This window comes from Schistocerca piceifrons, chromosome 7 (genome assembly GCF_021461385.2).
Source record: "Schistocerca piceifrons isolate TAMUIC-IGC-003096 chromosome 7, iqSchPice1.1, whole genome shotgun sequence".
NCBI classification, from domain to species: Eukaryota; Metazoa; Arthropoda; class Insecta; order Orthoptera; family Acrididae; genus Schistocerca; species Schistocerca piceifrons.
The window spans coordinates 354,815,213-354,838,761 of NC_060144.1; the positions used below are offsets into that span (position 1 = coordinate 354,815,213).

General features: G+C 40.0%; 2 protein-coding genes across 2 annotated transcripts in view; one reads left to right on the forward strand and one right to left on the reverse strand.

Annotated features, from left to right (window-relative positions):
• Window positions 1–6,201: 6,201 nt before the first annotated feature.
• On the reverse strand, window positions 6,202–7,302 carry LOC124805105 (vacuolar-sorting protein SNF8). Its single transcript, XM_047265549.1, has one exon. It carries the CDS (start codon window positions 7,055–7,057, stop codon window positions 6,305–6,307), a length of 753 nt encoding a protein of 250 aa, XP_047121505.1. The 5' UTR covers window positions 7,058–7,302; the 3' UTR covers window positions 6,202–6,304.
• Window positions 7,303–7,452: 150 nt separating this feature from the next.
• LOC124804616 (probable E3 ubiquitin-protein ligase HERC1) overlaps window positions 7,453–23,549 on the forward strand; it is a 790,356-nt gene continuing 774,259 nt past the window's right edge. Inside the window, exon 1 of the mRNA XM_047264817.1 lies at window positions 7,453–7,910. Coding sequence (XP_047120773.1) covers window positions 7,539–7,910 — 372 coding nt within the window. The 5' untranslated portion in view covers window positions 7,453–7,538. The remainder of the gene's footprint in view (window positions 7,911–23,549) is intronic.

A 23,549-nucleotide genomic window follows, 5' to 3' on the forward strand; every position in this document is an offset into this window, starting at 1 on the left:
CTGCAACATGATAACGCTCGGCCCAACACAAGTCTGAGGACTCCTGAACACATTGCAAAACATGGTTGGACAGTGTTACACCATCCACCCTACAGCCCTGACCCAGCCCCTCAGACTTCTACTTGTTTGGGCCATTAAAGGATGCCATTCATGGAAGACATTTTGCGGACAATGTGGAGGTTATTCACACAGTGAAGCACTGGCTCTGCCACCAGGACAAGGAGTGGTACAGACAGGGCATACATGCCCTTGTTTCGTGTTGAGGAAGGCCTTTGAACGGGATGGAGTTGAGGAGATTAATCACACAGTGAAGCACTGGCTCCGCCACCAGGACAAGGACTGGTACGACAGGGCATACAGGCCCTTGTTTTGTGTTGGAGGAAGGCCATTGAATGTGATTGAGATTATGTGAAAAAATAGGGGGTGTAACTAAAACACAACTCTTTCATGTGTGTAATTCTCATTATGTTTAATAAAGAATTGCTGGAGAAAAAAAAAAAAAAAAATGTGGTGCATTACGTTCTGGGCAACCCTCATAGATGTTTAATAGAAATGGTGAGAGACAACATCCTCATCTAACTCCATGCTCAATGTGTTTCCATTTTTACATCTATTGTTCAGTTCTGCCTGAAATCACATTTTGAGTGTATGTGCTCTAAATTCCTTTTATGATGTGTGTTGGAGTACCACTTTCTGTCCGAAATTTCCAAAGTTTTTGCTTGTTAACTGTGTTCTTTAAACCAATCAATGTCAGATGTGTTTCTAGGTTGAATTCTTTCCTTTTCTCAGTTAGCATCTTGAGTGTGAAATGGCCATCTTCACATGATCTGTCTTTCTGGAATACATCCTACTCTTCTTACAATAGTAGTTCATAAAAATGTTATTAACTTTGATATTATGAATGCTGGAATAAATTTTACCAGTGTTGAGCAAGCTTATTCCATTGCAGGTTCTGATATCACCTTCTTTATGGATTTAGATGACAACTGTCTCTGTCATCTTTGTGATTGAGTTTGTTCCCCAGATCACGTTTATTTCTGCACCTGTTCCTCTAATATTCTATAACTGACTTTAAAAGTTCCACATTAATGCCATCCTCCCCAGGATATCTGCTACTTTTACTGGATTTCATCTGGTGTGTTAGTGTCTATTAGATATATTTCCTCTTGTCGATATCCAGTTTTATTCTATGTCTATAGCTCTTGAAAATAATGTTGTCAGATCTCTTTATCATATGAATGTCTGACTTGCACCTTACTTTTCTCTTTAGTTTCTTAATGTTTTTGAATGTTGAGGATTCAATCTTTCTATCTCTTTTTCTAGGTTGTTGGTGAAATGGCTCCATTTTTCACGGTGCCTTTTTCCAGTCTCTCTTTTAGCCACTGCTCATTTCCTTTCCCACTCTGTGAAATCTTATGCTTCCTTTGTTGCCAAATATCACTTACAAGCATTTCTGTCATCTTTGATAGCTTTCTTCATATCCTTGACCTAGATATTCAATCTTTGTTTTCTACCGCAATGCTTCTTCATTCCTATGCTTTCATTTGCTGCTGCTTTCAAAATTTGTATCAGGTTTCCCATCATATTTCATCTGTTTCTCCTACTTCATACTTCTATTTTTCTTAATCTGCATTGTTACAGCCATTTTATACTTTTGATTTTGTAATAGCTCCATTCTATAGTGCGGTGGGTTTGACCTACATGGCTCTCTTATCTTTGTGTTGTCATTTAGTCATCTGTGTGGAAATCTTGCTGCACCTACCAGAAGGTGATTGATTGTATCAGTTTTATATGCTTTAAAGACTCTTGTGTCAAGCAACATTCTCAACTTGTTGGTTATAATGTAGTCTACGATTAATGCTTGTCCTCTTGCAGACAAAGCACATTTGTGAGAGTTCTTGTACAGGAATAATGAGTGCAGCAGAACCGACCCACAAAATTGGTGTTCAGTCTCACTATGGCCATCTGTTGTAGAATACTAGAATATATTCTGAGCCCAAATACGAGGGCTATCCACAAAGTACATTAAGTTTTCGTTTGTGTCCGTTAGGGGCGGGGCTAGCGCGGCCATCTTGGTGTCATGGCATTCCCCCGCTCAGTTGGCATCCTGCTGTGCTAGTGAGAGGTTCGTGCTGTACTCCGTTGAGTTACTGTGACAGTTTGAAATGTCAGCGTTAATTGAAAATGCCGCGAAGTGTGAAGTGCATGCCGTAATAAGGTTTCTGACTGCAAAAAACTGTACACTGATAGAAATCTATCGGCAGCTTTGTGAAGTGTATGGGGACAACATAATCACTGAAGGTGGAGTGCGTCAATGGGTCATAAAATTTAAAAATGGCCGAACTAATGTTCACGACAAAGAGCGAAGTGGAAGACCCAGCATAGTGACTGCCGAACTTGTCGAAAAAGTTGATGCCGTGGTCAGTGAAAACCGTAATTTCACAATAATGGAACTCTCTATGAGTTTTCCACAAATTTCACGAAGTTTGTTGCACAAAATCATTACCGAAAAGCTTGGTTACCACAAGTTTTGTGCAAGATGGATACCAAAAATCTTGACAGAGATTCACAAAAATCAGCGAATGGCTGCAGCGTTAACGTTTTTGGACGTTTACAAGAAAGATGGTGACTCATTACTCAATCACATCGTTACTGGTGACGAAACACGGATTAAGCATGTGAACTGCGAGACAAAATTGCAGTAAATGCAGTGGGGGCACACAAATTCCCCCCAAAAACCCAAGAAATGCATGCAGACAATGTCGGCAAGGACGGTGATGGCGACTGTCTTTTGGGACAGAAAAGGTGTGATTTTTGTGGATTTCCTGGAAAGAGGCACTACAATAAACTCTCAAAGGTATTGCCAAACTCTGCACAACCTCAGAAGAGCAACACAAAACAAGTGCAGGGGAAAGTTGAGCTCAAAGATCTTGCTGATTCATGACAACGCCCGGGCCCACACGGCAAATGCCACTCGTGAAGTTCTCGAATGTTTTAAGTGGGAGTTGTTTCCTCATCCGCCGTACAGTCCCGACCTGGCACCGAGCGACTTCCACTTATTCCCAGCAATGAAGAAGTGGTTGGCTATGCAGCGTTATGATGACGACGCACAGCTTCAAGAAGAGGTAATCACATGGTTGAAGGCGCAGGTGGCCGAATTTTATGATGAAGGAATTTCCAAGCTTGTCCATCGCTATGATAAGTGCCTTAATTTAAATGGCAACTATGTAGAAAAGTAGTATTTAAGTGCAGCTTTCATCTGTATATAATAAAAAATTTTTCCAATACTTTATTTATTTTTAATTCCAAAACGTAATGTACTTTGTGGATAGCCCTCGTATAATGAGGTTTATACAACATAGTTTCAACCATATTGGATTCCAAAACATTTGTAATGTGAAACCAAACTAGCACTTTTCTCACAAGACACACTGAAAGCCGTGGATCAAGACAACCAGATGAATGAGGTATTTCTTGACTTCTGAAAAGCACTTGACTTGTACCACACTAATTTTTACTAACAAATGTACTATCACATGAAAACAAAATATGTGACCAGATTGAGGATTTCTCGTTAGGGAGGCCACAGCATGTTATCCAGGATGGAGAGTTGTCGACACAAATATGCTCCAGGGAAGTGCACTGGGACTCATGCTGCTCAGTTTACATGTTAACGGTCTGGCAGACAATATTAATAGTAACCTCAGACTTTTTGCCAATCACGCAGTAATATATTATGGAGTACTGCAGGAAAAAAGTTGCACAGTTATTGATGCATATAAGATTTCAAAGTAGTGCATAGGTTGGCAAGTTTCTTTAAATGTACATAAATTAAAACTGCACATTTCACAAAACAATAGGACTAGAGTATCAGTGTGTCATGATTGGAATCAATCAACTCAGGCAAATATTTGGGTAGAACAATTTTTATGGTTACGAAATTGAATGCTCACATAGGTTCGGTTGTATGTAAAGCTGCTGGCAATATTCAGTTCATTGATAGGATACTGGGAAAACGCAATCAGTCCATGAAGGGGACTACGCATCCCACCTTAGAATAGTACCACATTTTGTAGACACATAGAAAAAGGACTAACGGGGGATATTTAACATATTGACAGATTCAGATTTGTTGATTCATGGCAGAGCATCCAGGGGGAAAAAAAAGAAGGGGGGGGGGTGGGAACCACACCTGAATTGGTAGACGCTTAAAGATAAAATGCAAATTATCCTGCAGAAGCCTACTTCATGTATCAACCCCTTCTGCATCACTCCCACATACTAATCACAGCAAGCACAAAGGCATTTAAGCAGCCATTCTCCCAGCACTCTATATATGACTTGGATACTGTACCATGCCCTTCACCGTAGTTTGCAGAGCACGTCTGTAGATGCAGAGGTCTGGAATGTGGCCCTGTATGTGTCGCAGTCATGATATACCAATATATGTTGCAGAACAGAGAAGGGCAGCACAATTGGTCACGGGTTTGTTTAATCTGCGGGAGAGTGTCACAGAGATACTGAAGGAACTGAACAGGAGGACTCTTCAAGATAGACGTAAACTATCACAAGAATGTCTATTAACCAAGTTTCAAGAACCAGTTTTAAATGATTAATCTAGGAATATATTGCAACTCCCCACATAACGCTCACATAGGGATTGTGAGGATAAGATTAGCATAAGTACTGCATGCACAGAGGCACTCAACAATTATTCTTCCTATGCTCCATATGTGAATGGAACATGAAGAAACCCTAACAAATTGTACAATGGGATTTACCCTCTGCCATGGAACTTACAGTGGTTTGCAGAGTATAGATACAGATGTAGGAAACATCTGGAGGCATTTGAAACATAGTGCTTGAGGTGGATGGAAGAAATCTTGTGGATAGCAAAACGCACAAATGAAGGAACTCTTAAAAGAATGGGGTGGGGGAAATCTCTCTACTGTGAATACAATAGTTTTCTAATTAATTTAATGGTAGGAATGATTCAGGACAAAGTATAGTGCTTTGACAAAGTTCAGCTAAAATTGCCAGGAGGATCTAGACTGCAATACTGAGCAGTTTCATTTCAGAAAATATAAAGACCAATAGGAAACACAGAAGATTGGAGAAGAATGGCTGCCAGATAATCTTCAAACTGAGAATTAAGAAGTAGCATTGATAACATTAAGCAGTATAGTGCTAGTTTATAGTTAGTGCAGTATATGGATTAAGTTTCTAATATGTGGTTAAAAATATGAAGCAGTCACCAACCTGAAGATAGAACTGAACAAGACAATGCTTTAGTAGGTATGGTGTCCGCCTCGATAGCTGAGTGGTCAGCATGAGGGAATGACATGCTGAGGGGCCCGGGTTCAATTCCCAGCTGGGTCGGAGATTTTCTCCGCTCAGGGACTGGGTGTTATGTTGTTGTCATCATCGTCATCTCACCCCATCAACGCGCAAGTTGCCAAAGTGACTTCAAATCAAAAGACTTCCACCAGGTGACCAGTCTACCTGACAGAAGGCCCTAACCACATGACATTTCCTTTCAGTAGGTATGGTCCTATGAGAGGTGTCATGCTGTTGCCTTTGCCATTTGAACTGACTTAACCAGTTACAGGGGGGCCTATAGTTTAACATGGATTCTGAAGCAAGATGCAACTCGGCATTTTGCACATTAACAAACACTGCCAGAAGTGAAGGAAGTGATAAGTGCTTGATTAAAAACCTAGAAATGACTCGGGATCTAACCCGTGACCTTTGCACTCTGGCACTTTGCCACTAACACTTATCTTTTGTTAATGTTTACCCTGTCCATTCCACATCCCTGAAGGTTCCCTCATTCATATCTACAGAACATGTTAGGTGGACATAAGAATGATTTGGTGTATGCCACAAGAAGGAGATTAGTCAAATCATTGCATACTAAAAAAAATCTTCCTCGTGACTACATATACTATTAACTGAAGCTAGAATGATTCATGTTACATATGACAAAGTTCAGCTAAAATTGCAATATGCATCAAATAAATCTAGTGAGAAGAAAACTTATTACACTAATTCAAATGAAAATACCAAAGTTTTCAATGCTTCTAAACTACAACATGCTGCTTCTACAGCAAAATAAAACATATGTACTTGAACAGCAGTACTGCAATTGTTAAAATAAATGCCTGACAATGGTCATACATTTGCAACAAGAAACACATCACATCATGTACAACATATTTTATTTTCTAACGCCAATAATATTTTATGTAAAGTACATTAATAGACTGAACAGATGAAATTAGCTTTGCTTCTTGACAATTCTGTATTAAGCAGCAGATACACAGGCAGCAAATAAACTTGGAAACCAATATAATACATCTTTAACATCTTGCGTGTCAATCCAAGCAAGACCTTCTTTGACCATATAATCGAGTGCTTTTTGAGCACGGTTTCTCTCCCACCGCAACTGATCCTGTAAGTCGGATACAGAGACATTTGCTTTCCCACTATTAGCAGCTTGTTGCAGAACAGCTGTATGGTCCATACTGAGTTCACCTGGTACTGACTGAACTAAGTACTGTCCTTTACCAATTGGTACAACAGAAAATCCGTCTCCAAAAATTCTAAGTTTTTTCGCTGCACTTAGAAGGTCGTCTACTGTAATATCCTGATGCTGTTTATTCTTGCCTCTAGCTTGTATCAAACGGTGTCTTAGTTCGTCTAAACTAATAAGACCACCGTTTTTATAGTTGGTTGCTAAACAGACTTCCACTATTTGTACACTTAGTTCATAGTAAAAGTCGCCAATTCCGAGAACCGACCAGAAGCCTTTGCCGGACGCCAAAGGGTCGACGCCAATTGATGCACACATTTCCTGAAACTGTCTTCTGAATTGGGCATTTTTCTTGATTTCTTTTTTATGTTTGGATGCGAATTCTTCAAGATTTGCTCGGAAAACTTCAAGCTGTTTCGTCATTTGCTCCAACTGATTTTCCTGCAGTTCAGTGCCCTTGTCTTTGTATTTCTCTTGTTCCAGTCTTTGCTTTTGTATAGCACCAACTCCAGCCCGCCTCCTCATTATCAGATAACTTCTTTTACGTAGGCAGTTTAGACGTATTTCCCAATTTTTAATTTGATCCCAAACCACTGGATATTAATGTTCATAAGATAAACATACTTCTTTCACGCTTAACTTGGGTATCGCACGTCTCTACAGAAACACACCTCAGTCTACACAACACAACTTTCGGAATGAACTATGAAGGAATTGACTGTTAGTGTTCAGTGTTGACACTTCCCAGTCCGGAGTCACCCTTAAAATAAAATAAAAAAAAAAAAAAAAAAACGCAAGTCAAAGTATTTATAAAAACATCTGACTATCTTGCGTGGTTGACAGCTGCAATGCTAGTGGTGTCTTTGGAGGTGTCTTTGATACTTGTAAATACAGTAGGATTTTTTGTGTATAGGGATTATGGAGTTCATAGTAGCGCAATGTATAAGTGTGTTAGATGTATGAAAATAGTGTTAAGCTCGTGTTGTTATTGGGAAACTAATTAACCATGACTTCAAATTTAAGAGAAAAGTGGCTCGACCACCTAAATAGCACTTGGGTGAATGAAAACTGCGAATATGTAGTAACCGGTCATAATTTAGTATCGCTTTTTAGCCGATTGTTAGCAAATAAAGAAGTCATTTTGACACCAGCATCACATATCAAACCTAATCAAGATGCTGGGTTACCTGATTTTGAATGCGAATCACCAACAGCAGCGGAACTCGACCATCACATAACAAGTTTACTGGCGGCTCAATTAGAGCTTGCTCAACATGTTTGTGCAGATTCATCCTTTTCGTTAGTGTTGATGCATAGACTGCTGGTTTTGCGTCGAATATTTTATGCTATTTGGGCCAAATATCACGACAAGGACAAGGTATGTGAGAATGACAGTTCTCCCAGACACTTTGTTTTGTGTGTTTATGATAGAAGTTTGCGCATTGGATCCATAATAAAGAAATGACAGTTGCCAAGAACGTAAGAAACTGTTAATATTTAGTAGACTACAACCGTATGTACATTTAAATGCAATGGAGTTCAAGCAATAGAGTGTTTCCATTGTTTTGTTCAGTATTGGTTTAGCTACAAGTTGATGTGGTACTTGTGGAACACATTGTTCTACGTTATTTAATGTATTTACGTATGAGGATACATACTGGCCATTTACAAATGTGTATAGCCTATTCGTTGTAGTTCAGCAATAGGAATTTGTAAATCCTTGTCATGCTATTAATTCCCTGGAGCCATAGTAATGATATGCTATAGGATGTTGAACGTTGCAGAAACACAAAAATAGAACTGATATACCCACATTCATTCAACTCACCGTGAGTGAGCTGGCCTTCAAGAATGTGGAATAAGTATAATTAAAGAAATAAATTTATTATAATTTTTTGTTCAAGCTCACATTGCATTCCATAAATAAGAGCCTTTTGTAATATGAACCAACTCAAATTATAGATAAATGGGCAGAAGCATACACTGCAAACTACTTATGCCAAGTGTACTAACAACAAATTGCAACTAATGCTGATCTGCTCATACAGATAATTGTAGGAATTACTTCTAAATTATGTTCTGTATGTTTGGTTTATTAGGAAAAAAAGAAAGATGAGGTGACTTACCGAACGAAAGCGCTGGCAGGTCGATAGACACACAAACAAACACAAACATATGTTTGTTTGTGTGTCTATCGACCTGCCAGAGCTTTCGTTCGGTAAGTCACCTCATCTTTGTTTTTATATATAATTTTTCCCACGTGGATATAAACATTAGAGTGATGTGAAATGTACATCCCTGAGCTCAGCTGTTCCAATAAATTTGTTAATTCTGTGGCTAATGGGATATTCTTTTAATCTGTTTCTGAATATCTGGGCTGTCTGATGGCTGTTGGTAACCTGTTATAGACTTTTACGTCAGAGTGTAAAACTCTATACAGAACTGGATAGGGTTGCATAATTTATTGGCAGTTGTTTTTGCTCCTAGTACTGTGGTTACATAATTCATCCTGAATTCACTCGTATTGTTGACTACAAATATCATTAGACAGAAAGGGATGTACATGTAAGAATCTCTAGTTTCTGGAAGGGAGTTCTGCATGGTGTTCAGTTATGAACTTTACACAGCATTCTTGCTGCATGGTTCTGTGCAATAAATAGTTTTTTGATCCTGGATGGATTATCCCTGAATATTACACCTTAGTGAAGTACTGAGTGAAAGCATCTCATTTGCAGATCAACAGAAATGCTCAGCGTCCGATCCCACGCGTCGGCTTTGACCCGTGACGTAAGGGTGTTGTCGTGTGTGATGTCATGATGGCGCGGAGTTTGGTTTGAGTGTGGCTGTCTCCAGTTCTGTTTTATCTTATTTTATTTACTTTTCTGATCTGTTAGTTCTATCTCGTGAGATTTTTTTTTAAATTTAAAAACAGTTATTACTTATTTTAATTATCTGTTTCCTCGAATTTCTGTTTTAGTTTATTATATTTATCTGTCTGATCTGTTCGTTCTATCCCGTGAGTTTTTTTTTTTTTTTTTTTAAGACAAAAAACACTAATCAGCTACTGAAGCATCTTTATCTTCTATGGGTTGCAGGGGTTACGACCCCTGGGGAGGTGGGTGGGTATTCATGCATGCATTTGTTTATATTTAGTTTGCCCCCCACCCAAAACACCCCATTTCCCGTGCTTGTCCCGTTAGTGTCATTAGGCTTCTTGTGGAAAGTGTGTGTGTTTTGTTTTTGTTTCCGCCATATTTGTGATGTCATGGGTCAAAGCAGACGGGTGGGATCGGACGCTTCCGTATTTCCACTCATGCACATGATGGTACCTTTTCATTTTATTATCCATCTGCATGCCTACAAATTTCACACATGTTGCTTCCTCTAGTGTACTGTTTCTCAAAGTGGGGTCCACGAGACCTAACCAGGGGCTCCGATATGCATAAAAATTTGAAATGCATTGTGATAAAATGGAACTCACGGCTGTTGTGCAAGAATTATTTAAGTATGACATCAGTGTGTGTGCAAGTGCTTGCCCACACACACACAAGGGAAAAAGTTTTACTGTAGAAAATAACTATTAGAGACAGTGTTCGTGGAATGTGAGTGGAGATGAATAAACAGCAGATGTATACGTACTGATTTGTCCTCAACCAATTGTTTCCTGAGCTGCTCAACATTCTTTTGTATGGTGATATTTGTTAAGTTCACACTGGATTGATAATTGTAATCGTTTGCAGTGACATGAAAGACTGTTGATGATGTTAAGTCAGATAATGCTTGTGAAAGTGAGCCTTCACAAGCTGCTAGAAGTGAAGTTGAAGGAAAGAACAGAAAACTTGGCAGGAATTGCGATGACTACTTTCGTTGTGGATTTACATACATAGACAGTGATGACAGCTGGTAGCCTCAGTGTGTGTGGTGTTATGAAGTACTGGTCAATTAAAACATGAAACATGTTAATCTTCGAAGTCAATTGGATAAGAAACATGAGGGACACATTGGTAGGTCAAAAGATTTTTTTTTTTTAAATAAATAACCTCAGGGAGATGAAATGCAGTAAAAATGTAATGTCAGAGACTGCAGTGGTTGGTAATACTAATGTGAAATCTACTTTAGCGTCATATCATGTATCATTGATATATCTAGGAATCCCTATACAGTTGTGGAAAATTTAATCTTATCAGCTGCGAAAGTTGTGTGAAATTATGATAAGTGATACAGCTGCTAAGGAAATATACTAAATGCCCCATTCAAATGACACGATTAAAACAATAATTGACAATATGTCTTTCAATGTGAAAGAACAGTTAATTTCAAAAATTCAGTGTAGCTAATTTTATTCATTACAACTTGATGAAAGCAAGATGGAAAAGCAAATCTGTTGATTTTCATCTGTATTGAGTGTAAACAGACAGGAGCTGTTGTTTTCTACAGAGATTCTTCGAACAATGACAGAAGATGTGTGCTGTGCACTTAATGAGCTCACGATAAACAATGATGTCACTACGGGCAGAGCATGTGCTTTTACAGGTTCGAAGACAGACTTAACGGCTCCAGTGAAACCTTTAGCACCAGAAGTAAAGTGTATTCATTGCTTCATACACAGAGAAGTTTTAACAGTGAGAAAAATACCTGAGGATTTGAAATGTGTTCTGGTTGAAGTAACAAAACTTGTTAACTTCATTAAATTGCATTCTCTAAACTCCTGTCTTTTCACTGTTTTACATGAAGAAATTGGCAGTAGACACACTCAACTTTTCTTACATACTGAAGTGCATTGGCTGTCATTTTTTTGAGCTGCCTGATGAAGTATGCTTGTTTTCTTTAGAAAAGAAATCCTCTTTATGAAGCGAGAAATTGTGTGATTTTGATTTGTTGAGAAAAGTGGCCTATTTGGTGTGGAACTTCCCCAATGAACTTAGATCTTAACATTTCCCAGGTTGAGAGTAAAGTTCTACATCTACATCTACATTTATACTCCGCAAGCCACCCAACGGTGTGTGGCGGAGGGCACTTTACGTGCCACTGTCATTACCTCCCTTTCCTGTTCCAGTCGCGTATGGTTCGCGGGAAGAACGACTATCTGAAAGCCTCCGTGCGCGCTCTAATCTTTCTAATTTTACATTCGTGATCTCCTCGGGAGGTATAAGTAGGGGGAAGCAATATATTCGATACCTCATCCAGAGACGCACCCTCTCGAAACCTGGCGAGCAAGCTACACCGCGATGCCGAGCGCCTCTCTTGCAGAGTCTGCCACTTGAGTTAGTTAAACATCTCCGTAATGCTATCACGGTTACCAAATAACCCTGTGACGAAACGCGCCGCTCTTCTTTAGATCTTGTCTATCTCCTCCGTCAACCCGATCTGGTACGGATCCCACACTGATGAGCAATACTCAAGTATAGGTCGAAAGTGTGTTTTGTAAGCCACCTCCTTTGTTGATGGACTACATTTTCAAAGGACTCTCCCAATGAATCTCAACCTGGTACCTGCCTTACCAACAATTAATTTTATATGATCATTCCACTTCAAATTGTTCCGCACGCATACTCCCAGATATTTTACAGAAGTAACTGCTAGCAGTGTTTGTTCCGCTATCATATAATCATACAATAAAGGATCCTTCTTTCTATGTATTCGCAATACATTACATTTGTCTATGTTAAGGGTCAGTTGCCACTCCCTGCACAAAGTGCCTATCCGCTGCAGATCTTCCAGCATTTCACTACAATTTTCTAATGCTGCAATGTCTCTGTATACTACAGCATCATCCGCAAAAAGCCGCATGGAACTTCCGACACTATTTACTAGGTTATTTATATATATTGTGAAAAGCAATGGTCCCATAACACTCCCCTGTGGCACGCCAGAGGTTACTTTAACGTCTGTAGACGTCTCTCCATTGAGAACAACATGCTGTGTTCTGTTTGCTAGAAACTCTTCAATCCAGCCACACAGCTGGTCTGATATTCCGTAGGCTCTTACTTTGTTTATCAGGCGACAGTGCGGAACTGTATCGAACGCCTTCTGGAAGTCAAGAAAAATAGCATCTACCTGGGAGCCTGTATCTAATATTTTCTGGGTCTCATGAACAAATAAAGTGAGTTGGGTCTCACACGATCGCTGTTTCCGGAATCCATGTTGATTCCTACGTAGTAGATTCTGGGTTTCCAAAAACGACATGTTACTCGAGCAAAAAACATGTTCTAAAATTCTACAACAGATCGACGTCAGAGATATAGGTCTATAGTTTTGCGCATCTGCTCGACAACCCTTCTTGAAGACTGAGACTACCTGTGCTCTTTTCGAATCATTTGGAACCTTCCGTTCCTCTAGAGACTTGCGGTACACGGCTGTTAGAAGGGGGGCAAGTTCTTTCGCGTAATCTGTGTAGAATCGAATTGGTATCCCATCAGGTCCAGTGGACTTTCCTCTGTTGAGTGATTCCAGTTGCTTTTCTATTCCTTGGACACTTATTTCGATGTCAGCCATTTTTTCGTTTGTGTGAGGGTTTAGAGAAGGAACTGCAGTGCGGTCTTCCTCTGTGAAACAGCTTTGGAAAAAGGTGTTTAGTATTTCAGCTTTACGCATGTCATCCTCTGTTTCAATGCCATCATCATCCTGGAGTGTCTGGATATGCTGTTTCGAGCCACTTACTGATTTAACGTAAGACCAGAACTTCCTAGGATTTTCTGTCAAGTCGGTACGTAGAATTTTACTTTCGAATTCACTGAACGCTCCACGCATAGCCCTCCTTACGCTAACTTTGACATCGTTTAGCTTCTGTTTGTCTGAGAGGTTTTGGCTGCGTTTAAACTTGGAGTGAAGCTCTCTTTGCTTTCGCAGTAGTTTCCTAACTTTGTTGTTGTACCACGGTGGGTTTTTCCCGTCCCTCACAGTTTTACTCGGCACGTACCTGTCTAAAACACATTTTACGATTGCCTTGAACTTTTTCCATAAACACCCAACATAGTCAGTGTCGGAACAGAAATTTTCATTTTGATCTGTTAGGTAGTCTGAAATCTGCCTTCTATTACTCTTGCTAAACAGATAAACCTTCCTCCCTTTTTTTATATTCCTATTGACTTCCATATTCAGGGATGCTGCAACGGCCTTATGATCACTAATTCCCTGTTCTGCACATACAGAGTCAAAAAGTTCGGGTCTGTTTGTTATCAGTAGGTCCAAGATGTTACCTCCATAAGTCGATTCTCTGTTTAATTGCTCGAGGTAATTTTCGGATAGTGCACTCAGTATAATGTCACTCGATGCTCTGTCCCTACCACCCGTCCTAAACATCTGAGTGTCCCAGTCTATATCTGGTAAATTGAAATCTCCACATAAGACTATAACATGCTGAGAAAATTTATGTGAAATGTATTCCAAATTTTCTCTCAGTTGTTCTGCCACTAATGCTGCTGAGTCGGGAGGTCGGTAAAAGGAGCCAATTATTAACCTAGCTCGGTTGTTGATTGTAACCTCCACCCATAATAATTCACAGGAACTATCCACTTCTACTTCACCACGGGATAAACTACTACTAACAGCGACAAACACGTCACCACCGGTTGCATGCAGTCTATCCTTTCTAAACACCGTCTGTGCCTTTGTAAAAATTTCGGCAGAATTTATCTCTGGCTTCAGCCAGCTTTCTGTACCTATAACGATTTCAGCTTCGGTGCTTTCTATCAGCGCTTGAAGTTCCGGTACTTTACCAATGCAGCTTCGACAGTTGACAATTACAATACCGATTGCTGCTTGGTCCCTGCATGTCCTGACTTTGCCCCGCACCCGTTGAGGCTGTTGCCCTTTCTGTACTTGCCCAAGGCCATCTAACCTAAAAACCCACCCAGCCCACGCCACACGACCCCTGTTACCCGTGTAGCCGCTTGTTGCGTGTAGTGGACTCCTGACCTATCCAGCGGAACCCGAAACCCCACCACCCTATGGCGCAAGTCGAGGAATCTGCAGCCCACACGGTCGCAGAACCGTCTCAGCCTCTGATTCAGACACTCCACTCGGCTCTGTACCAAAGGTCTGCAGTCAGTCCTGTCGATGATGCTGCAGATGGTGAGCTCTGCTTTCATCCCGCTAGCGAGACTGGCAGTCTTCACCAAGTCAGATAGCTGCTGGAAGCCAGAGAGGATTTCCTCCGATCCATAGCGACACACATCATTGGTGCCGACATGAGCGACCACCTGCAGGTGGGTGCACCCTGTACCCTTCATGGCATCCGGAAGGACCCTTTCCACATCTGGAATGACTCCCCCGGTATGCACACGTAGTGCACATCGGTTTTCTTCCCCTCTCTTGCTGTCATATCCCTAAGGTGCCCCATTACGCGCCTGACATTGGAGCTCCCAACTGCCAGTAAGCCCACCCTCTGCGACCGCCCGGATCTTGCAGACTGAGGGGCAACCTCTGGAACAGGACAAGCAGCCATGTCAGGCCGAAGATCAATATCAGCCTGAGACAGAGCCTGAAACCGGTTCGTCAGACAAACTGGAGATGCCTTCCGTTCAGCCATCCGGAATGTCTTTCGCCCTCCTGCCACACCTTGAGACGACCTCCCACTGCAGCTGTTGACAGTTAGTTAATTAGTATGAGTATGAAATAATAAATATTCATTCTTTCCAGTGCTCAAGGACTTCGTTGACTCTTCAGATGAAAAACTCTCTGCTGAAGTGCATAAGACACTTGTAGGACACTTGAGAGTATTCGCTGCAAATTTTCGAAACCCTTTCACTGTCCCACAATGTGGTAATTGTTGGACTGAAAATCCTTTCACTAATGTAGAAGTCCATGGCATAAAGGTGTGAATCTCTCTGACACAGAAAAAGAACAGCTATTTTAACTATCCTGCGATACTTCATTTAAATAAACTTTGTAACTTTTGGTTGCATGTGCACTGTAAATATGAAGAGTGTTCTAAAAAGGCATTGCAACATGTGATACTTTTTCTTACCTCTTACTCATGTGAGCAGACCTTTTCCGCTGTTTGCTGTATTAAAACCCTAGAGCGAAATAACCTTAATGTATAATCTGACCTTAAGATTATGGTGACAAAATTTATTATGGATTTCAGTGAAATTATGGAAAAAAACAAAGAATTTCATTATTCACATTAATAACCCCGCATTTGAGAACATTGTTTATCAAGTGGATTTCCTTAAAAAGAAAAGACACTGATTTCAGTTAATGTACTTATTGTATTGTTCTGTCTTACTGTGTTTCATATATTACTGTACTGTTACTCTATTGCTGTAAGTTACTGTATTTCCAATTGAAATTTTGATCGCTAGGCAACAGTCTCTATCTTTAGAATAAATTACTTACTGGATTATTTTTCTTGATTTTTTCTTGTCAATGGTAATTTTAATTAGTATATTTTTTAATACCATGTGAAGTTTCAGGCAGCATTGCAAGGGGGTCCTCAGATCACTTTCTGAGTAAATAGCGGGTCCACGTTGTTGGAAAATATGAGAACCGCTGATCTAGTGTATGCTAGTTGGTTTTCCACTTCTGCTACCTACATATACGTGTACATCTGTACTTTGCAAATCAGTGTGAAATGTATGACAGAGGATACGCCCCATTGAACCATTTATTAGTGTTTCCTCCTGTTCCATTCACATATGAAGTGTGGGAAGAATGTTTGTTGAAATGCCTCTGTATGTGTTTCCTGTATTTATTCTGATCTTATCCTCATGTTCCCTATGTGAGTATCTTGTCCTCATGAACCCTATGTGAATGATATGAAAGGGTTACAGCAATTCCTATACTCATCATTTAAAGCCACTTCTTGAAACTTTGTTGGTAGACTTTCTTGGGATAGTTCATGTCTATCTTCAATAGTCTGCGTGATCAGTTTCTTCGGCGACTCCATGACACTCTTCCACGGGTAGTGACCTCTGTATATATTCAATATCCCCTATTAGTCCTGTTTGGTATGGCTCACACACACTTGAGCAGTATTCAAGAATAGGTTGCACTAGCAATTTGTAGGTAATCTCCTTTGTAGATTGCTTGCACTTCCCCAGTATTCAACCAGTAAACCAAAGTCTACCACCTGCTTCACCCATAACTGGGCCTATGTGATCATCCTGCTGTATATCCCTACAAAGTGCTAACACCCAGGTGTGACTCATTGCTATTACAATCATAGGACACCACATTTTTTTCATTTTGTGAAGTGCACAGTTTTACATTTCTAAACATTTAAAGAAAGTTGCCAGTCTTTACACCACTTTGAAATCTTATCAATACCAGACAAAATATTTATGCAGCTTGTTTCTGACGGTACTTCATTACAGATAACTACATCTGCAAATAGTCTGAAGTTACTATTAATATTGTCTCGCAGGTAATTAATATACAACATGAACAGCAAGGGTCTTGCGCACTTTCCTGGGGCACACCCAAAGTTACTTCTACATCTGGTGGTGACTCTCCTTCCAAGATAGCATACTGCATCCTTCCTACCAAAAAGTCTTCAATCCAGTCTCAAATTTCACCTGATACACCATATTAATGTACTTTTAACACTAAGCATAGGTGTGGTACTGAGTCAAATGCTTTTGGGAAATCAAGAAATACTGCATCTGCCTGGCTGCCTTGGTCAAAAGTTTTTAGTATCAGTGGAAAAACCTGGTGGAATGTAACAATATTATGAAAAGGAAAGTTGCTACTCATCATACAGTGGAGATGCTGAGTCACAGATAGGAACAACAGAAAGACTCACAAGTAAGCTTTTGGCCAGTAAGGCTTTCATCAAAAATAGATCACACACACAGACACACACACAGACACACGTGCATGCAATGCAACTCAAGCGCACATGACTGCAGTCTCTCGCAACTGAAGCAACACAGGTTTTTAGTATGAAGTTTTTAGTATGTCATGTGAGTAAAGTGTGAGTTGGACTTCACATTATTGGTGTTTTCAGAATCCATGTTCATTCTGTTCAAGATATCTCCTTATGTTTGAGCTCAGAATATGTTCTACGATCCTACAACAAATCACTGTCAAAGATATTGTTCAGTAGTTTCGTGGATCAACTATTGGGTATGTTTTTTTTTCGAGGGATCTACAGTGGGTTATAGTTAGGAGTCGGTTAATTCAGCTGCAAATTCGTTATAGAATCTAACAGGAATTCCATCAGGCCTTGGAGCTTTGTTCAGTTTTAATGATTTCAGCTGTTTCTCAACACCACTGACACTAATACTTATTTCTCTTGTCTTTTCATGGTATGAGGATTAAATTGGGGTAATTCTCATGCGCTTTCCTTTGTAAAGGGACATTAAAAACTGAGTTAAGTATTTCAGCTTTTGCTTCGATGCCCTCAATTTCAGTTCCTGTGTCTTTGGCTAGGGACTGGACACTTAACTTTGGTGCCACCAATGGCCTTCACATACGAATAGATCATTGTGTTTTGTGAAAGTTCATTTGAGAACATTCTACTTCGGTAATCGTAGAAGACTTCACACATTGTTCTTTTGACAGCCAAATGCATTTTATTTCACATCTATATACCTATACTCCTATGTTTTGTTTTACACATATTATCCAGTAGCCTTTGTTTCTTTAGAAGTTTCTTTACAGTGACTGTGTACCATGGAGGGTCCACCCATTATGCAATATTCTACTGGGGTACATACCTGTCCTGTGCATGGTCAACTATTCTTTTAAACTTGAGCCATAGTTCCTCTACATGCTCTGTCCTGTGCTGAAAGTTTCAAGTTCCTTATTGAGATATGTCATTACTGACTTTTTATCCAGTTTAATGAACTCTTCTCTCTTTCTGCTTATTTTAATTACCCTTAATATTTTGGTAATCATTGTTGCCACAACCACATCATTTTCAATGATGCCTCTTTCATTGTGGACATCTTCAAAGAGTTCAGATCTGTTTGTTGCAATTAGATCCAATATATTTCCATTGTGAGTGGGGTTGCTAACTATCTGTTCTAGGTAGATTTCAGAGAAGGCATTTAGTAATGTTTCTCAGGATGTTTTATCATGTCCACCACCAACAAAACTGTAATTTTCCCAGTTAATTGTTGTCTGATTAATATCTCCACCAATGGTTACAGTGTGACCGGGGAAATTACATATGAGCGAAATGAGGTTTTCTCGAACATTTTCAGTTATATCGGCAGATGAATTTGGAGGGTGACAGAAGAATCCAGTTACCATTTTATACCCACCCCTGAGTCTGAGCCTTGCCCAAACAGTCTCAAATGCAGTTTCAATGTTTGTCTCGTTGGATTTGATTTTCTTGTCTCCTGTGACAAATACACCACCTCCATTTCTCATTGCCCAACAGGTCGTCATGATTTGTTGGGAAATGCGTAATATGTGTGTCTGTAAAATTAATACAAAATTTATCACAGGCATTAGAATGTATACATAGTAAATTGCACAAGTTAATTCCCTGGCTACTATAGCCAATGGTTGTCAGAGGAAGATGAACTTGTTTAGTTTATTGTCGCACGGAGGGTTTGCAGATGTCACATAGTGTTCACATAATGTGACTTGTTAGTATACATCAGTTTATTCTCATGACAGTTTTGTGACTGTAGTAGAGCAGCTTCTTTAGACATCTTTTTAATTGTCTCTTATTAATAACAGATACATACTGCTGCTGGCAAATTTTTGAAAATGTCTGTTCCTGAACAATGGACTTCTTTCTGGATGGCAGTAAATGGCCTCGAACTTTTATGTAGATTGTTCTTATATCAGGCTATCATACCACAGATTAAAATGTTGCTTTGTAAAATAAGATGTAATAATTACAATAAGTATCATTAAAAAACAAATATAATAGAAACCTTAGTTGGTATACCCCCAGTTTTCAATAGATTTTTGCAAGACTTTATTGAATTCACATCACAAATAATTAATGATACATGTTTTTAGACACAGTAAGCTCAAGTTTGGCTTAGTAAGTTACCCACAAATAGGATACTGTATGGAGCAAAAGTGAGCATTTTCCTGAAGGTATAATCTTCTGGGTTGTTGGGTCATACCGTATTTCTTCTATAAGATTAGCATTTTGAGACCTCTGCTAGGATCTTCTTCAGGGTTTTGTGGTGTCTACGGTTGACTGTACATTGTCAAGGACTAGTGTTGCATTCCCCTTATAAAGGGGGAGTTTTCCTGTGCTTTTGCTGGAGAAATGGGATTTTTGGGCAAAGTTCCTGTGGCTGCATTGATGTGACATTGTCATTGGATAGTAAATGATGTTTCCCAGGCCATGGTACAGAAGTAAATTTATTGGCTGAAATTCTTGTGAGTACCATTGGTGCATCATTGTCATTGGATAGAATGGGATTTTCTGCATTTATGCTAGAGAAGAGGTATTGACTAAAATTCTTCCTGCTGCTATTGGTGGACCACTACCATTGATAGAAGTGAAATGGGCAGAGCAAGAAAGGTGGAATCTTTACCAAAAGTATTGCTGTCTGCAGAGGTGGCTTCCTAGACGTTGTTTGTATTGCTCGCACACTGTGGTCTCATATTTGCTTCCTTGGTGGCAGAGAACCACGAAGCTGGAAGTCTACAGCCGTCCTCTCTATTGAAGCTATATTCACTCTTAGAAATTTCAATTGGTTCTCAGACTTTTTTTCTGTAAATGTTGGTTTCCTTAGCCAGCACACATACATTATTGAAATCAATGTAAAGGCAACAGTACTCATGATGATCCACTGTTACAGATTTTACACATTGTTTTAGCTGCATGTAGCATTCATGTTCCTTAATACGTTCCGAAACAGTCTTGCTGTTTCAGGTGCATACATTTTGCTGCAGCAGAACTTCATGTCATAGAGGCCTGCATTGTGGAGGTAATGAGATGGTTTCATTTTGCTCGAGAAAAAGTTCTGAAGAAATATGTGACCAGTAACCCCAGAAACAAATGGTATCTTACCAGAGTGAGAAGGTGGTTTCTCAACATTTTTTTAGCATAATTAATATTCTGTTCAAAAGCCCTGTCTTTGGACAAACTGTCATCATTATTGGCCTTCAGTACCTTCCTTAAGGAATCCAACAACTGCTGTTATCACTGATGTGGAAGACATTTGAAGACAGTGTGTTGAGCACTGATTGCTTCTTGTCTGGATGGTGGTACAAAATGACATCTAAATACCTATTTGTGTTAGTAAGCTTTCTATATACACTTTGTCCTAGACTGTTCTCAGATCTTCCACCTACCAACACATCTAGGAATGGGAGCTTCCAAGGTAAAGTTGATTTTGAGGTGAATATCATTCAAGAAATTGTGGAACCTATGTCCGCTTTTTATTTTTACATCATATTTTGTTCGATATTTCCATTGCAAATTTAATTTATTATGTTATAATTGTGCAAGACTGAAAACAAAGTCATAGTTTTTTTTACCATCAAAACTTTCTGCTGTCATTCATGACTTCTTTTCCCACACTAGGAGCTTCACTCTTAAGAGGCAGATCAATTTCCATGCCTGTACACAGCAAATTTCATCAGTCTGTCAACAGAACAAAATGCTTAAGGATTCTATTCCTTAAATAAAGTCCATGAAATGTTTTTTTGGAGGAACTGGGTAGTGCCAACCCACTGGACTACCACCTAAATGTTGGGCACTGGCCACTGTCTCTGATAATTGCTGTTATGAAGTGACAGGGCAAGTCAGTTACAGTGCACAACAGTTGTACAAGTGTGTTCTGTGTCACCTGCCACATGTGTCTATGGAGGTGGTTGCCATCCTACTCTCTCTCTCATTCTGCTGCAGTTCTGCGTGCAGTTTACTTCATTACTGAATTCTTTGTAACTGTCTTGCCAGGTGGCACCCTGAACATTGTACTTGTTGTTAAACCTTGTACTCATGATGAGAAAATATACTTGTTCTAGAGGTGAAGGCGTGTTTTTATGTTGTGTGTGTTACAATGGAATTGGCGACAGTCATGGGTATTTTTCGTGATCATTTCTCAACCATGTACCGTATCCCCCAGGATACCTCACTGAGTGTTTCGATGGAAGTCATACTCCAACACTTACTGTGACAGCAGTTAGAGGTACAGAAATGTCAGGAAACATTAACAATGTTGCTCTCCTGGCAGTTTGATTTGAATTTGCTGCCATTCCCTCCATACAACAAGCTCAGGAGAGGAGTGAGAGGCATAAGAGAAATGTTTCTGACAGTCTTTCATCGCATTCTCTGTAATGGATCCAACCGTAGTCAGATCCATTTCCAAGTTATGGCTTTTGCCTAGTATGTACAAATTTTGTACAAACTGCCTCTTCTCACAGAACTGACTAATCTGACCTTTGATGAAATGTGTGCTTTGTTATTGACCTCTTTTCACCACCACTGCCATGTGATAACATCCTGTGTGGAGTTTTATCAGTGTCGTAGACAACCTAACCAATCATATCATGCATGGGCAGCTGAACTGCAGGGGCTCAGTAGGAAATATTGTTTTTTGACTTGTTTATATAAGAAGTTGTTTGCTGAAGTGATGATTCCGGATGCTATTAGTGAGAGGGGGGGGGGGGGGAGGGAGCTCCAGATAAGGAAGTGTGTCAGAAAGCTCTACAATTTGAAGACCCTGCTTTGGAGGATGTTTTAAATTACCTCAGTCCTGTGAAGTTTCCTGGACTGTGGGCCATCAGTTAGATTTTGGAGTCAAGGTGGCATTCGTTGCTTCAGAACTGGAAGAGGAATCCGACTTATACGAAGTCTCAAATGTGGCAACCAGAGAGAATAAACACAACACTGCCCTGCGATCGAGTCTCATAAACAAGGAAAGCAAAATCACTACCCCCACACCCAACTGATGCCTATTTCTGTCATACCTGGACTGTTTTCGAAAATATGTCGGAGATGAATGCCCCAATAGATGGGCACAGCGCAAGGCATACCGGAAGAAAGGCCGTTTCGTGTCAGTCTGTTGTATTCGGGAGAAACAAAACGCATCACATGAGGGACAACTTCACATTAATATGATTTAATAGAAATCCTCTTACACAGAAGTTTTCCCTTGGTAACTGTTCATCACATTCACTATGTGTGACGAACAAGTTCAGCTACAGGCCAATACAGATACCTCTGCATCCCTGGTAAACTATCAAACATATCTCCAGCTGGGAGCACCTCCATTGAAATTTACAGCTCGCCACTTGGTGGCATATAACATGTAAACCATTCTATATAAATGACAGATCATGACTGCAGCATCTTACAAACAGGTTGTACATCACCTCACCTTCCGTGTGGCTCACAGCATGGATACAGAGAATCTTTTTGGCTGTGATGTCATTTCAGTGTTCGGATTTATCATCAAGGACTTAGCCTACCTTGTCTTGGAACAAACACCATTTCAAGAATTGGATGACATCAATATGAAGTACTCAGGGGCTGTCTGTGGGGCATCTTGGCAAAGCAATGAAACTTTTGGTGCACATCACCTTAAAGAAGTCAGCAAGCCCCCACCTCTTCCATACATGACCCAAGCCCCTTGCAGTATGGGATACCGTAAAAAATGAACTAGACAGATTGACAGCCTTGGACATTATTCAATCTTTGTCTATGAGTGAGCGGACAACATTGTTAGTTATTGTAAAAAAACCTTGGGTAAACTGTGCCTATGTAGAGATTTTAAGGTTAAAGTCAATTCCCTGTCAGAGATCAGCAAAACATGAGAAATTTTTCTCTGCACCTGTATTCTTGGGGAAGGTTAAATATTACGGGAAATTCATCCCAAATGTGACATCAGTCGTGTGCCCGCTAAACAGTCTACAGGAAAAGTGTGTCCCTTTTATCTGGTCAGAAGCATGTGAGCAGGCTTTCAAGACTTTGAAGCAGGCCCTCGTATTGGCCCCATGTCTCACAAGTTCCAACCAGATAAACAATCGGTGGTGATGACCAACCTCTCTGAATGGGACCTGTTGGCCATCCTGGCTCATAAAGCCATGGATGGCTCGGAATATTCATTCACTTTTGCATCAAAAACATCCAATGCCACACAAAAGAGGTATT

Coding starts and splice junctions, on each gene's coding strand:
- LOC124805105 (XM_047265549.1), bottom strand. CDS start 7,057: ATGAGGAGGCGGGCTGGAGTTGGTGCTATACAAAAGCAAAGACTGGAA.